General features: G+C 38.1%; 1 protein-coding gene across 9 annotated transcripts in view; it reads left to right on the forward strand.

Moving 5' to 3' along the window:
* Mctp (multiple C2 domain and transmembrane region protein) overlaps window positions 1-12,831 on the forward strand; it is a 245,213-nt gene that overhangs the window by 127,562 nt on the left and 104,820 nt on the right. For all 9 annotated transcript variants that reach the window (XM_087343294.1, XM_087343295.1, XM_087343298.1 and 6 more), the window contains one exon: window positions 9,531-9,648. In XM_087343294.1, coding sequence (XP_087199420.1) covers window positions 9,531-9,648 — 118 coding nt within the window. The remainder of the gene's footprint in view (window positions 1-9,530; window positions 9,649-12,831) is intronic.

A 12,831-nucleotide genomic window follows, 5' to 3' on the forward strand; every position in this document is an offset into this window, starting at 1 on the left:
CAAACCACTTCTGGATCATCTGCCAAGAACGTATATGAACAGGTCCCAGTCCGAGGAAAGGATGAAAGGATCCTGTTCATATGGACCTGTCGTCAGACAGAACACTAAATAAATAAAAAAATTTGCAGAAGCCTGACACATGTCCTTATCTTGATCATGATGAATCGACACCCCCCAAACCCTATTTCTGTAAGACCCATTTTAATATTATCCTCCCATATAAGCTTGTTCTTACGAGTGGTCTCTGGTCTTCAGTCCCTTCAGCCACAATTTTATAAGCATTTCTTATCTTTCCTATGCACAACTCGTTCTGCCTATATTATTCTCGTTGATTTGATTATCCGTAAGAAATTTCTGCACTGCAGTTTCTCTGACTGCTTCAGAGAACACATGTCAATTCCAGGTTAGCCCATGTATCATCGGTGATTAATAAAACATCGCTATGGCAGGTTTTCTTCGAAGGACGTTATTAAAGCTGGATTTTATCTTTGAACATTTTACTCGATTCTTAAGTAAAGAAACTCAACGTAAGTGTATGTATCACCATACAATCTCCAGGTCACCAGTTATGATTTTCAGTTATTGTACGCTGTAACACGAAATTGCTTACGTTACCATAGTCCACGTGCTATTATCCCACCGCCCCCTGCCCCCCCCAAATAGAGTTATTTTAAGTGTCACACTTTTCAAAGATCTTAAACCATAAAAATTTAAAGATTTTGGCATTTTTCCCACTTCACAAGTTCTGAAAATCGCAGTGTTGGAGAACAGAGTTTTAAAGTACGCGAAGATGGGATGTCATTTAATAGTTTGCTCATGCTAACGGAGTAGAACAATAATTCAATGGGTCCTGCCTCTTTTTAATGTAGCAAAACGTTGTAAAATCTAATTTAAAATTTTAATACATTGAAAATCTGATGTAGCATCACGCACTGGCAGTGTAATTGGAATTGGCAAAGGATTATAGACATCGTTTATACAAGATTTTTGCAGCCATCAGTTAATTAATACCTTTAATATTAATGCGCGTATAATTAAATGAATGGATTATTAAAAATGACCAGGTACGGGGGTGAATAGTTTGTTAATATGATCCGACTGATTCCACCGACGTCTTTTCCACTCATTTTCCTTTAGATGCAATAGAATTGAGCGATACATTAATTTTCGACATACAGGTATACCTCGGAGATATTGCGAATTCGGTTCCAGACCACCGCAATAAAGCGAGTCACACGAATGTTTTGGTTTCCCAGTGCATATAAAAGTTATATTTACACTATAATGTAGTCTATTGACATATATAATAATGAAAAAGTTTCAAAATATTTCGAGAATTACCAAAATGTGACACAGAAACACGAATTAAGCACGTGTTTTTGGGAAAATGACGCCGATAGACGCTCGACGCAGGGTTGCCACAACCCTTCAAATTTTAAAAAAAAAAACGCAATATCTGCGAATAGCAATAAAACGAGGTATGCCTGTATAAATCAGGAATTACCGATTTATATCAGTCCAAATTTGTAATTTCTATCGAACATAGGAATTTGAATGTACCAGATTCTTATAAAACGAATCTGTGTAAATGAACGAATATGTTTATGCACGTTTATGTGCCATGTTATATGTTGTAAGTTCAGTTTCGGCCTTCCAGACTGGCTACATATTTCTAACTGTATTTTTATGTTTACTTAACATGGAATCCCCCCTAAAACTTTAGCCTGATTTCGTGTTTATATTTGGATTTTAGTTTATTATGCGTTCATTGTACTGTATGCACAAAATGAACGCATTCAGGGCCGACTGTGTCAGTCTGTGCCCCTGTTTTAACTTGTATTGAGACAATTTTCAATAAGATAGTGTAGTTGCGTCACATTGTGACTTATTACATTAAAATTAAATTATTTGGTTATTCCATCAAATCACAATGTATTTAAAATAAGATAATTAAAATATCATTCTGTGTTCCATATCGAATAATCGATTTACAATTGGAACAGTTACAACATGTTTCGGTTTTATTAAACCATCATCAGGTGTAAAATTATATTAAATTTAAAACTCAATTACAATTTTTTTACAATTTTTTCGTAGTGTAGTTTTTTGGAGGTCGTGTCCAGATATTTTCATATAATGGATCAACTTTATTGTTTGAAGTGATGCTTTTGATGTTTACAACGGTCAGAGATGAAATAGTAGACAACACAGTTGTGTCTGGAGGTGATTCAGAAGTATTACCGTATCCGATCAAGGTTTATTACACTACGAAAAAATTGTAAAAAAATTGTAATTGAGTTTTAAATTTAATATAATTTTACACCTGATGATGGTTTAATAAAACCGAAACACGTTGTAACTGTTCCAATTTTAAATCGATTATTCGATATGGAACACAGAATGATATTTTAATTATTTTAATTATCTTATTTTAAATACATTGTGATTTGACGGAATAACCAAATAATTTAATTTTAATTTTCAATAACTTAAAACAATAAAATGGCGGCTGCTTGAAATCAGTATTTAGTTTTTGTTTTGATTGCAACAACTAATGAACCATTGGATCTACGCATTTGAAATTTGTTTATCAAATGTCACAAGTCATGAACATACGTATCTGCGATTGGTCTATGAAGAATTTTAACTCAATTGAAACATGGCGACCATGCGAATCTTTAAAATTACTCCCTACAAATTGGACGTAGATAGAATCCTCAATGAATTAATAAAATATGTCGAAGAAGATTATTCCCTGCTGGGAATCGATACCCGGTCTTCCAGCACCGTAACTTAGTGAGCTTAGTGACTGTTCTGTCAGAACTACTTTGGTTTGTCGTTTCGAAAAAGGTTTTCATTTCGATGTATTTTTAATCTCGTGTCCCAGAGCAGAATTTACGAATTTGAATATATCTCGTGCTGATAATGTAACTTGAAGGAATTGATAAAGGGCGAAGGGGGATACGATGTGCTTCTCTCTGTTATGGACTGACTGAAGTACTGATTCTCACGCTTAAACATTTAAATATTCTGAAATTGAGAGTTTGGTCTCATAAATCGAGGTAAGATATTAGTACGTGACTTATGTTATGTTTCTGAACTTATCGCATTCTTGATTACACGCTCTGGACCTTGTCCATCGTCTAATGTTACAAAACACGCATTTCAAGGACTGTATCTGTCCTCGTCTTCAGGTGCAGTGAAGAGGGAACCATCTAGAAAACAGGTTCACATCAAAATCCGTCGATGATATTATTCTGACAAGGATATACTGAGTAAGACAGCACGTATAGCGTTAACGACATTTCGGGACTCGGGTAGTGTCTGCCTGTATCGAGTGTTCACCGAGGGAATGAGATTTTTATGGCCGTACCAATCTCAAGCCACAATTGGTGCCGGCTGTAAAAATTTGGTAAAGACGCTGTGTGAATTGGAAGAACTGATTCAAGTTACTATGTACTGCTTTGTCGAATAGATCAATGTCAGATTTGAAAAATTCTTAGTTTTATATACTGTGATTATCACATGTACGAGGCTCGTCCACAAAGTAAGTTTCCCTGGGGCCGTTTACAGAAACAAAACACAATTTCATGGAAATATTTATTGCAACAGATACAGCAAGTGTCCAGCTATTTTTCAACATATTCGCCACCGGAATTGAGACATTTGTCACACCGTGGGACCAACTTTTGAATACCTGTGTCGTAGAAGTCTGCCGCCTGGGATTGGAACCACTGTGTGACAACCATCTCCGCCTCTCTGTCATTCTCAAAACGCTGACGCTGACCGGACAGGAATTTCTTGAGGTGTAGGAAAAGATGGAAATCACTGGGAGCGAGGTCCGGGCTGTAGGGTGAATGATTAAACACCTCCCAGCTGAACTCCTGCAGGAGACTTGCTGTCCGTCGAGCCGTGTGCGGCCTAGCGTTATCACTGACCGCACTTCACAGTCGGCGGGAGCTGGAATAAGAACCTCCATCTTCAACAGCTGCAACGATGCTACTGTGAGAACGCGGGAAGTACCGTTAGTGCATGCGCCATGCTACGTCATTGCTCTATCACGTACGCACAGTCGCTTCGCTCAATATAAGGTTTGCTAGCTGTGGGACGAGTGGGAAACTTACTTTTGGGACGCGCCTCGTACTTAGTTTTCGGGAGGTTCCGTGTTTGATTTTCAGCTAGAGGGAACGTGGTACAATCGAGATCGCTGCGTTTTTATTAAGTCACTATTCACACACAGAATCACAATAAAAATGTTTTTTACCCCACGCGTATGAGAATTACCTTTTAAGCAAGTTCTGAAATTAAGGAATTCTGAAATAAATTTTTTATCATAGTTTGAAATTCACTGTTCCAAATATTAAAATGAATTATATATTTGGTTTCTCAGAGCATGAAAATATCTTATCATTACGTGGTTTAGACATATAGTCCACAGACCAATTTATAATGTACGATATAATGCAAGAGTGATTAATCGATATGCAAAGTCGTTTGGAGTGATTGAGAAGTTTCATGACATTTTTCTCTGCAGTAAGTTCAAAAGTGTTTTGTTCCTTTCTAACCATAAAACATGCGCCTGCTACTTTGTGTAATTCTTTATTGATTACTTTTTAATATAGAGAAAGCTTAGTCTCCATAAATATTTAATTTCAGCATTGATACTTGATAAACCCATTCTAACTGTATAGGTTATGTAAAGCGTCCAGTGAGGTAGCAAGCAGGAGGTCGTGTTCCATTTTGCAACGCTCACAGGTCCAGTACCCTTTATAACAATATCGTTTATTCCTTTTTTATAAACTATGAATTACACAAGATTATACAGGAATATAAATAAAACAGACAGTTAAAGAATGAAACACCGTCTAGCGCCGAGGTCCTTTGCCAGTTCTCTGCCCCCGGTTTCCAACCCGTAAAGAAAAACCGCGATTTGGTCTGAAATAAATGGAAACAGCGTGAAGTGTACGACCATCGTGCAGAGAATGACTCGGACTCGTCCCCGTATGACGAAAGAAAACAACAGAAGATCATGGCGCACTCTTACGGTAAAATAAAGAAGTTTGGGAACAGGTTGACAAAAAGGAAAGCAGCTAAGTTGCAGAGTGACAGAGAAGGAAACGTCTCACAACTTCAATGTGCTATTCTGGCATTCGCCTGGAAAGTCTGGTGAAAATCACGGAACACCTCAGTCTACCCTGCTGAAAGTGAGTACAGAGCCTGCCATATTGTGCTGTGTTTGTAAAGGGCTTATGACAAAGACGCTGTAAGGTAGTCGAGACGACTCTGTGCATTCGACGTTCGGCAAGGGAATTAGAGGGGAAGGAGGGGAAGTAGATAAACAGAGTACAAACGTTTTATAGCTGCAAGACTCTGTAGCCCGCTGTCTCAGTTCCAGTGTCGGTATGTCTTTTACTTAGAAAATATGTACCTTTGTGTTCCTTCTACACGCAAGCTACTGACGTTAGCGAAACGCACAGTTTTATCCCCGGTACTGCACCTGTCCAGACACGTACTACAAGCTCATTATGCTAATGTTTATAGAATTCATGTGCAATTCTTTTTCGAATGGCAGTGATTAATGAATAATGAATTAACTATGATATAAATGTAAACGGTCTTGGCGTAATTTAAGGTAGTATCCCATTGAATGAGTAAAACCACGAAGAATCTCAGCCAGGTAGCCGGTATTTGGGCCGAGATTTAAACCCAGGACCTATCGAATACGAAGCAGGAGTGCTAACCACGCGACTGTAACGTGTGATCAATTTGCTATTAGTATTTGTCACGTATCGAACAATTCGCTTACGTTGAAAGTGATTTTTCCGTTTTAATATTATCTTACACTCTGTCCATGTGGCCTCAATGTTTTATTTCTTTAATACGTACACGTAAAGCAGAATCTAAGGAAACTAAGGAAAAGTACACACATGGACGGAGTGTAAGATAATATTAAAACGGAAAAATCAGTTTAAACGTAAGCGAATTGTTCGATACGTGCTATCACTTAGAAGTATCTACTGATATGTTAAGAATATTTGTCATATTGACAGTCGATTCTTTAAAATGGACGGCGTGTTCTGTTGGAACTGAAGAGGGCTTATTTACAATGTGTATCAACATAGCTTTTAAACTCAGCTGCGAGGAATCGATAACTGAGTCGATCGTTTGGAGCATGTTGGCCAACTTTTCCACGAGAAACTACATATCATTACATTAGCCACACTAAATTGCCTTCATGAGAAAAAGATGGTAAATATATTTGAAACACTTGCGGAAAGAAATATATCTTGGTGCCTTTTTCTACAATCTTCTGATTTTTTTCTATTTGGAAGTCAAGAGTTCAGATTGATTTCTTGAAAGTTTACAACTCGTAGAACAGCGTGAAGAAATGGTGGCCCGCGAGTCACATCCGACCCGAGACTACTTATAAGCAGATACGCGTAATGTCGTTTATTATTGAAATGTCTTGCCTCTGAACGATTTTAAAAGAAATCGTGATTCTTATATCGTCTGATATTTACGTACAAGTGCCTCGCGTGCTATTAACTTTAAAACCGTATTGTGAAATGTAAGTTTAACAAGTAAATTTTGGGTCTTGTGACTTTGGTGTTAGCGGAGTTTAAATTTCGAATTATACTGACAAAGAGTTTAACAGTTGTTTAATAATAATAAAGTAATATCTAAAAGTATTAATTCGGCCTTCTTATGTCCTGATCTGCGAGGTTCATATATATATCTTCAAGAATTAACACAACTCATCCTGGCGGTGGGAAGGGAGTTTATTTTAAAACATTTGGTAGTAGAATTTGTATTAATAACTGCCGTGTTAATTTAATTCTTTTCGTCCTGTATCGTTTCAGAATAACTCCCATACTAATCGAGCGTAAAACTCGAAATTAGCTCATATTGAGTGCAGAGTGCCTGCAGTGTTACTGTGGGTAAATGTGGCAAATTATTTAACAAATTGTATTTATTATTAATCGTTATTGTCCGAAAGCTTATTATAGGCCTGAAAATTCTATAAGTATGGTGATCTTACGTATTAATTGTATAAATGATCTTGGTGTTTTGTTCGACAGTAAACTATATTTTCACTGTCATGTGAATTGTGTTCATTCTCAGGCACTAAGGACCTTAGGGCTTATTCGTTTTATTATAATTTTTACTCTTTAGACAGCCTTTTTGTTTTAATTAGGTCGTATGGAATAATCTTACACAGACAGATTCTAATAAATTAGAAAATATTCAAAGGAAATTTGCCAGTTTGTTCAATTACCGATTTTTCCAGTTTAATATCCCCCGCAAATATGAACTGATCTTATCTACTTTAAATTTTAGAACACTTTATTCCAGACGACGACATCTCGATGCGTTATTTCTTGTTAATGTCTTTAAGGACAAAATAAATTGCCATTCCGTTATGGACGCTGTTGGTTTACGTGTGCCGGCGAGGCAAATAAGAGAATTTTCTACTTTTAGTGTGAGCAGTGCACTAAGGTATAGTCCTTCAGCGAGGTGCGTCATCGCTGCAAATTACATATGTATATCCTTGGACGTATTTAGCATAAACATTGTCTCCCTTGGGGGCACGTTCTCAATAAGGGAGAGATCTAGCTTGGTTATCTGTTTCTTGTATTTCTTTAACGTTTTACAATTATATTATTGCTTCCTAGGAGGATTATTTGTTTTTATTTATATTTCTTCATTTTTTTTTTGTATATAAATTTGTTTCTATTTTGGGCTTGCCTGTATTTGGCTGTTATTTTTAATATTGTACATGTATAAGTTTAGTTAATCTGTTTGTGTAATATTTTTCATTATTATTTCATTATTATTGTATGTATTATCAGTGTTTGTCCGTTATTGGCTTCTTTCTGTTGGCAAACACGTAAATAAATGAATTGAATTGAATTATCATAAATTATCATCACCATCCTCGTAACCGACATTTTCACTGATAATCGAACCCAGGACAGTTTTCAGGGATATGGCTGTTTTTCTTTAATATACTCATCGATACGAACAACTTTGATTTTGGCGATGTTCTATCGTGTTTAGGTTTCGAGATACAGAAACCACCGTAATCAGGTTTCGAACACGGGGCACTTTTTGGAACTCTGAACTTTATAAAATGTCTTCCTGCTTTGGAGGAATAATATGCAAATTTTGGTGCAAATCAGTATATACGTTCTTAAGCGAAGTTATACAAACGCCCACAATATCAGTTTTTTATATACACTGGGATACTGGGAACGACCAGTTCTTCAAGTGCCTGAGCACTGCGAGTCACAACTTTTCGTTGGCTTGATCTATTACACAGTTGGTAGCACTCCTTGGGCGAGGGATCTGCCCGTCGCAAGGCCTGTACCTGTACACAGGACAGCACAACACAGAAAAACGCGGATAAACATCCATGGCTTGAGTGGGATTCGAACCCACGGTCCCAGCGACCAAGCGGCACAAGGCCCACGCCTCAGACCACGCGGCCACTGCGGACCCCGTATATTTAATTATAGGTTATAATTCTAAAAAGTATGCTGATGATTCTCGTGGTGGTGATGAAATATCTTATGGTGCCATTTGCCATTTTCATAGGTTTACCCTTATTAATACATATTGAGCTTTTATGAAGGAGTCGGAGATTTTAGTACCGACTAGATTGCTCTAGAGTCCTTGTCGTTCTCTCTCGATAATTTCGACTGTTCTGCCTCCTGTAGGGAAGAAAATGAACTCAAGTTGCCAAGTAAAGAAATGACGCGAGTGGATTGCGCTAAATAAATGTTTGTAGAACCTAAACCATTTGTGATATGTAATATCTGAAAACAGATATGGAAAGCTGAGGAGGTAATACGTATTTCGTACGCAATATGTCCAGATCTATCTCTTACGGTTTTCGAGAGGCGGGCGCTTAACGCCGCCAGATGCATTGAATATTTTACACATTGGTTCATTAAAATTACAATAAATGTATAAACAATTATAATTACAACAAAATACATTACATATTCTTAAAGGTCTTTATTTACTGATCATTTTACATATAAGTTACATTACCCTTACTCTTACCATTCCTGAGGAATGAACATTTAAATGTGACTCGGCTATAGCTAACGCTGTTTTGATGACGTCATTTCTTGACGACTTTAGTATTAACCAGCTGATTTTCGTAATGGTGAGGTGTAGTGTTTTCTTCGCGGTACGGACTGAATTCATAAATAATATTCAGACGATCTTCGGCTTCAAAGGGTTAATAAAAAGATCAACAGCCCTGGAATTTATGGCTGTGTTAAATGTGATAACTGTACTGTTTATCATTGAAACATTAGATTTATATATGAAGTAAATGGACACGAAGAATTTTGAAGAACGCATACACATCTAGCAAGCTGTTTTACGCAAGTTATGAGCGATGTTTAAAACGCGGAACAGAGGAAGTAATCCTTTTGATCTAAAACGTAAAATATTTAATTTAAGTGCTGTGTGTGCCGTGTGAATTGAAGTGCTGATACATTTTGTCGTTTCTGCTCCAGCCTGCGGTTTGCGATGAGTTGTCAAGGAAACGGGAGTCGTCACTGCGTCAACACTCCTTCTTCCAGCTGCGTGTCCACCTTCGCCGTGGCGTCGACCTGGTGGCGAAGGACAAGGGCGGTGAGTGATTCTTCGCTGTCTTTAGTTTTACGCTCTGCACTCGCGAAGCCACCAACACGCACCACTGGTCCCGCGCCGTAGCCCCGCGGTCTGAGGCTCGTTTCACACATATACGGCGACCGTCCAAACGGCACCGTTTACACGGAACGGTGAAAACTTCACACACAACCGATCATACCCGGAGCCGGTTATTCTGTTGTTTGTTGCCAACATAACTTGATAGTAAAACAAAAAGTTCTCAGTTATCGTCTCTCTAGAGCCCGAAGGTACATAGAATGCTCGTTTGGAATATTAAGTAATAAATGGAGGATCTTTCATCGACCTATAAACTTGCAAAGTGATTTTGCTGTAGACATTGTCAAGGCTTGTGTTGATTTATACAACTTTGTTCGGGAGAGAGACGGCTACGAGGCAGAGGATACATTGACAATCACAGGTCCTGATAAAATACGTGGTGAAGAAGTAGTGCGCGGGGGAATATCAGCAAAGAGTGTGAGAAATCTTTTAGCTGACTACTTCTTAACACCTGTTGGCTCTCTGAAATGGCAGCTTTCAAAGATTTAATTTCATGAACGTTAATCATATTTTTATTGTTATACCTATATTTAATTGTAGAACAATTCATTTCATTGTACAAAGTTTAATAAATTCACATTCACTGATTATTACTTTACAAGGTTGGTACTTAAGTCACGGAACCGGGCATTACACACGGCACGTGTGAAGGAAGCCATTCAACTGTTCACCCGACTACCAAGTGGTGCGCCGTTAGAACGGTCACGGCGCCGGGTTTTGTAGTGGGAAGACACGGCGACTTCACGGTAGACCGTTACCGTATAGACGGCACCGGTGCGTGTGAAAGCTCTCGTATAATCTTCGACCTTTAACCGTGTAAACGGAGCCGTTTGGACGGTCGCCGTGTATGTGTGAAACGGGCTTGAGGCATCATGCTTCGGACCGGTGATACGGAATGCGCGCTGGTTCGAGAACTCAGACGACCGCCATTTTCATTGTCACCGCCCTGAGAACCAGAAATCAATAAGAAGTATATTTCATCATCATGAGTCAAGACGTGATTATAAAATATGTTTAAAAGTTCAGTTGACTTTTACGTATATTAATATAAAAGAGTGTATACCTTCTGACGAGAAATTTCTTATCACACTGAGGTAAAGTTAAAGAAATATGAAATGGTAAATATGTATTTAAGAAATAAGCTATCCTTCTTTGTTGAAATTGCCTTTGTTTAAAGTAAAAATATTATTAATTTTCTTTAATTTGAAATCCGAAACTTAAAAATTATTTTAAAACATTTGAAACAATTTTTTTTTTTTTTGAATTCTGATAGGTTTTTGTTATGATGCGTGATGCTTTTCTCGCAATTTGTGGTATTTTCTACGTTGTGGGGTGACCTAATTTGCTGTCCTATTCAGAAATGAATTTCAAGGTCAATAGTAAGTATGGCTTATAATTTTGTGAGAACTGGTGTGATAGATATTGAAACTCTACCTAATCTTTCTACGAAGAAAAATTTGTCAGTTATCGCCTATCAAAAGCTCGTTGGTACATCAAATATACATCCGGTTTGCTGTTTAATTGATTCGAATGTTGTATAAATCAAATAATGTTTTTGCTAAATTAATAGACGATATAATAAGAATATCTTTTTTCATAATTACGTACGGCCCAGAGACGGTTGCAGACTTGAAGGTGTTGTTATAATTACGGGGCCCCTAGATATGTTACAAGATAGCTAATGCATGTAGAGGAAATGTAACAACGATTTTAAGCCGAGAAGAATTAGCGGATTAATTCATTAATCTGTAAAGACGACTGATGGAACAGCAGTACTCAATAATATAAATAGATTTTTAAAATAAATCAAATAAAATGTCAGCTTACCAACGTATCTTTTTCCTGCATTAGATTCACCTTATTTTCGAAACAAGAAACTCAATTTCTCCAGACATTAATTTTGATCTGTTTTGACACAATCTTTACAAGAGATATCCCAAATAGCGGGACGTGATTCCACTTCTACAATATTTTTTTTTCCCGTATCAAAACTGGTCATTATGGGATTGAACAGAATCACTTCTGTAACCAGAACACGTTATCGATTGCTGGTGGCTTACTGAGCGCTAGTTCTGTGACGTCATTTGAACTACGTCGACGCTGGTGGCAAGTGCGTTGCTCGCACTGGCTGAAGAAACCACCAGACTCTCGTTATACGCGATTTTTTTATCCACGGTTGTGTTTCAGGATTATAAGTTGCAACGGGCATATGATCAACTTAACATCAAATAATTCTGTTCTTTCTTTATCATAAGGATGGCGAATTTTATACGTTTCCCGTTTCACGCTTGTTTTTAAACAGGTGGTAGTAGATTTATTAACAGTTGAAATATATGTACGTACATAGAAACCGCCACGGTGGTCTAGCGGTTAGAACGCTGGCCTTGTAATCCTGGGGTCTCGGGTTCGATTCCCGGCGGTGCCCGAATTTATAGCTTGTGTTGGGCAAGGCCGTGGTTCCTCCGGGGGCTTCCCCTGTTTCTCCGTGGCATCCCAACAATTACTCCATTCACACACACAGAAGAAGGCAATGGCAAACCACTTCTGGATCATCTGCCAAGAACGTATATGAACAGGTCCCAGTCCGAGAAAAGGATGGAAGGATCCTGTTCTTATGGACCTGTCGTCAGACAGAACACTAAATAAACAAATGATGGCCACGGTGGTCTAGCGGTTAGAACGCTGGCCTTGTGATCCTGGGGTCTTGGGTTCGATTCCCGGTGGTGCCCGAATTTATAACTTGTGTTGGGCAAAGCCGTGGTCTAGGCAACACGGAGTTTTCCTCCGGGGGCTTTCCCTGTTTCTCCGTGGCATCCCAACAATTACTCCATTCACACACAGAAGAAGGCAATGGCAAACCACTTCTGGATCATCTGCCAAGAACGTATATGAACAGGTCCCAGTCCGAGAAAAGGATGGAAGGATCCTGTTCATATGGACCTGTCGTCACACAGAACACTAAATAAAAAATAATAAAACATGGAAAATCCCCAATTAATACGTACACATATTTGTGTATATAGCGTAATCTTTCACTGTAAAAGTCCCACTTTCCATATTCTGACTTATCTAGAGATTGTGCAACAAGTACTACTGGAATCTGTCCAT

This window comes from Zootermopsis nevadensis, unplaced genomic scaffold (genome assembly GCF_977971745.1).
Source record: "Zootermopsis nevadensis isolate Lab colony 2312 unplaced genomic scaffold, Znev_1.0 Znev_ptg000005l, whole genome shotgun sequence".
NCBI classification, from domain to species: domain Eukaryota; kingdom Metazoa; phylum Arthropoda; class Insecta; order Blattodea; family Termopsidae; genus Zootermopsis; species Zootermopsis nevadensis.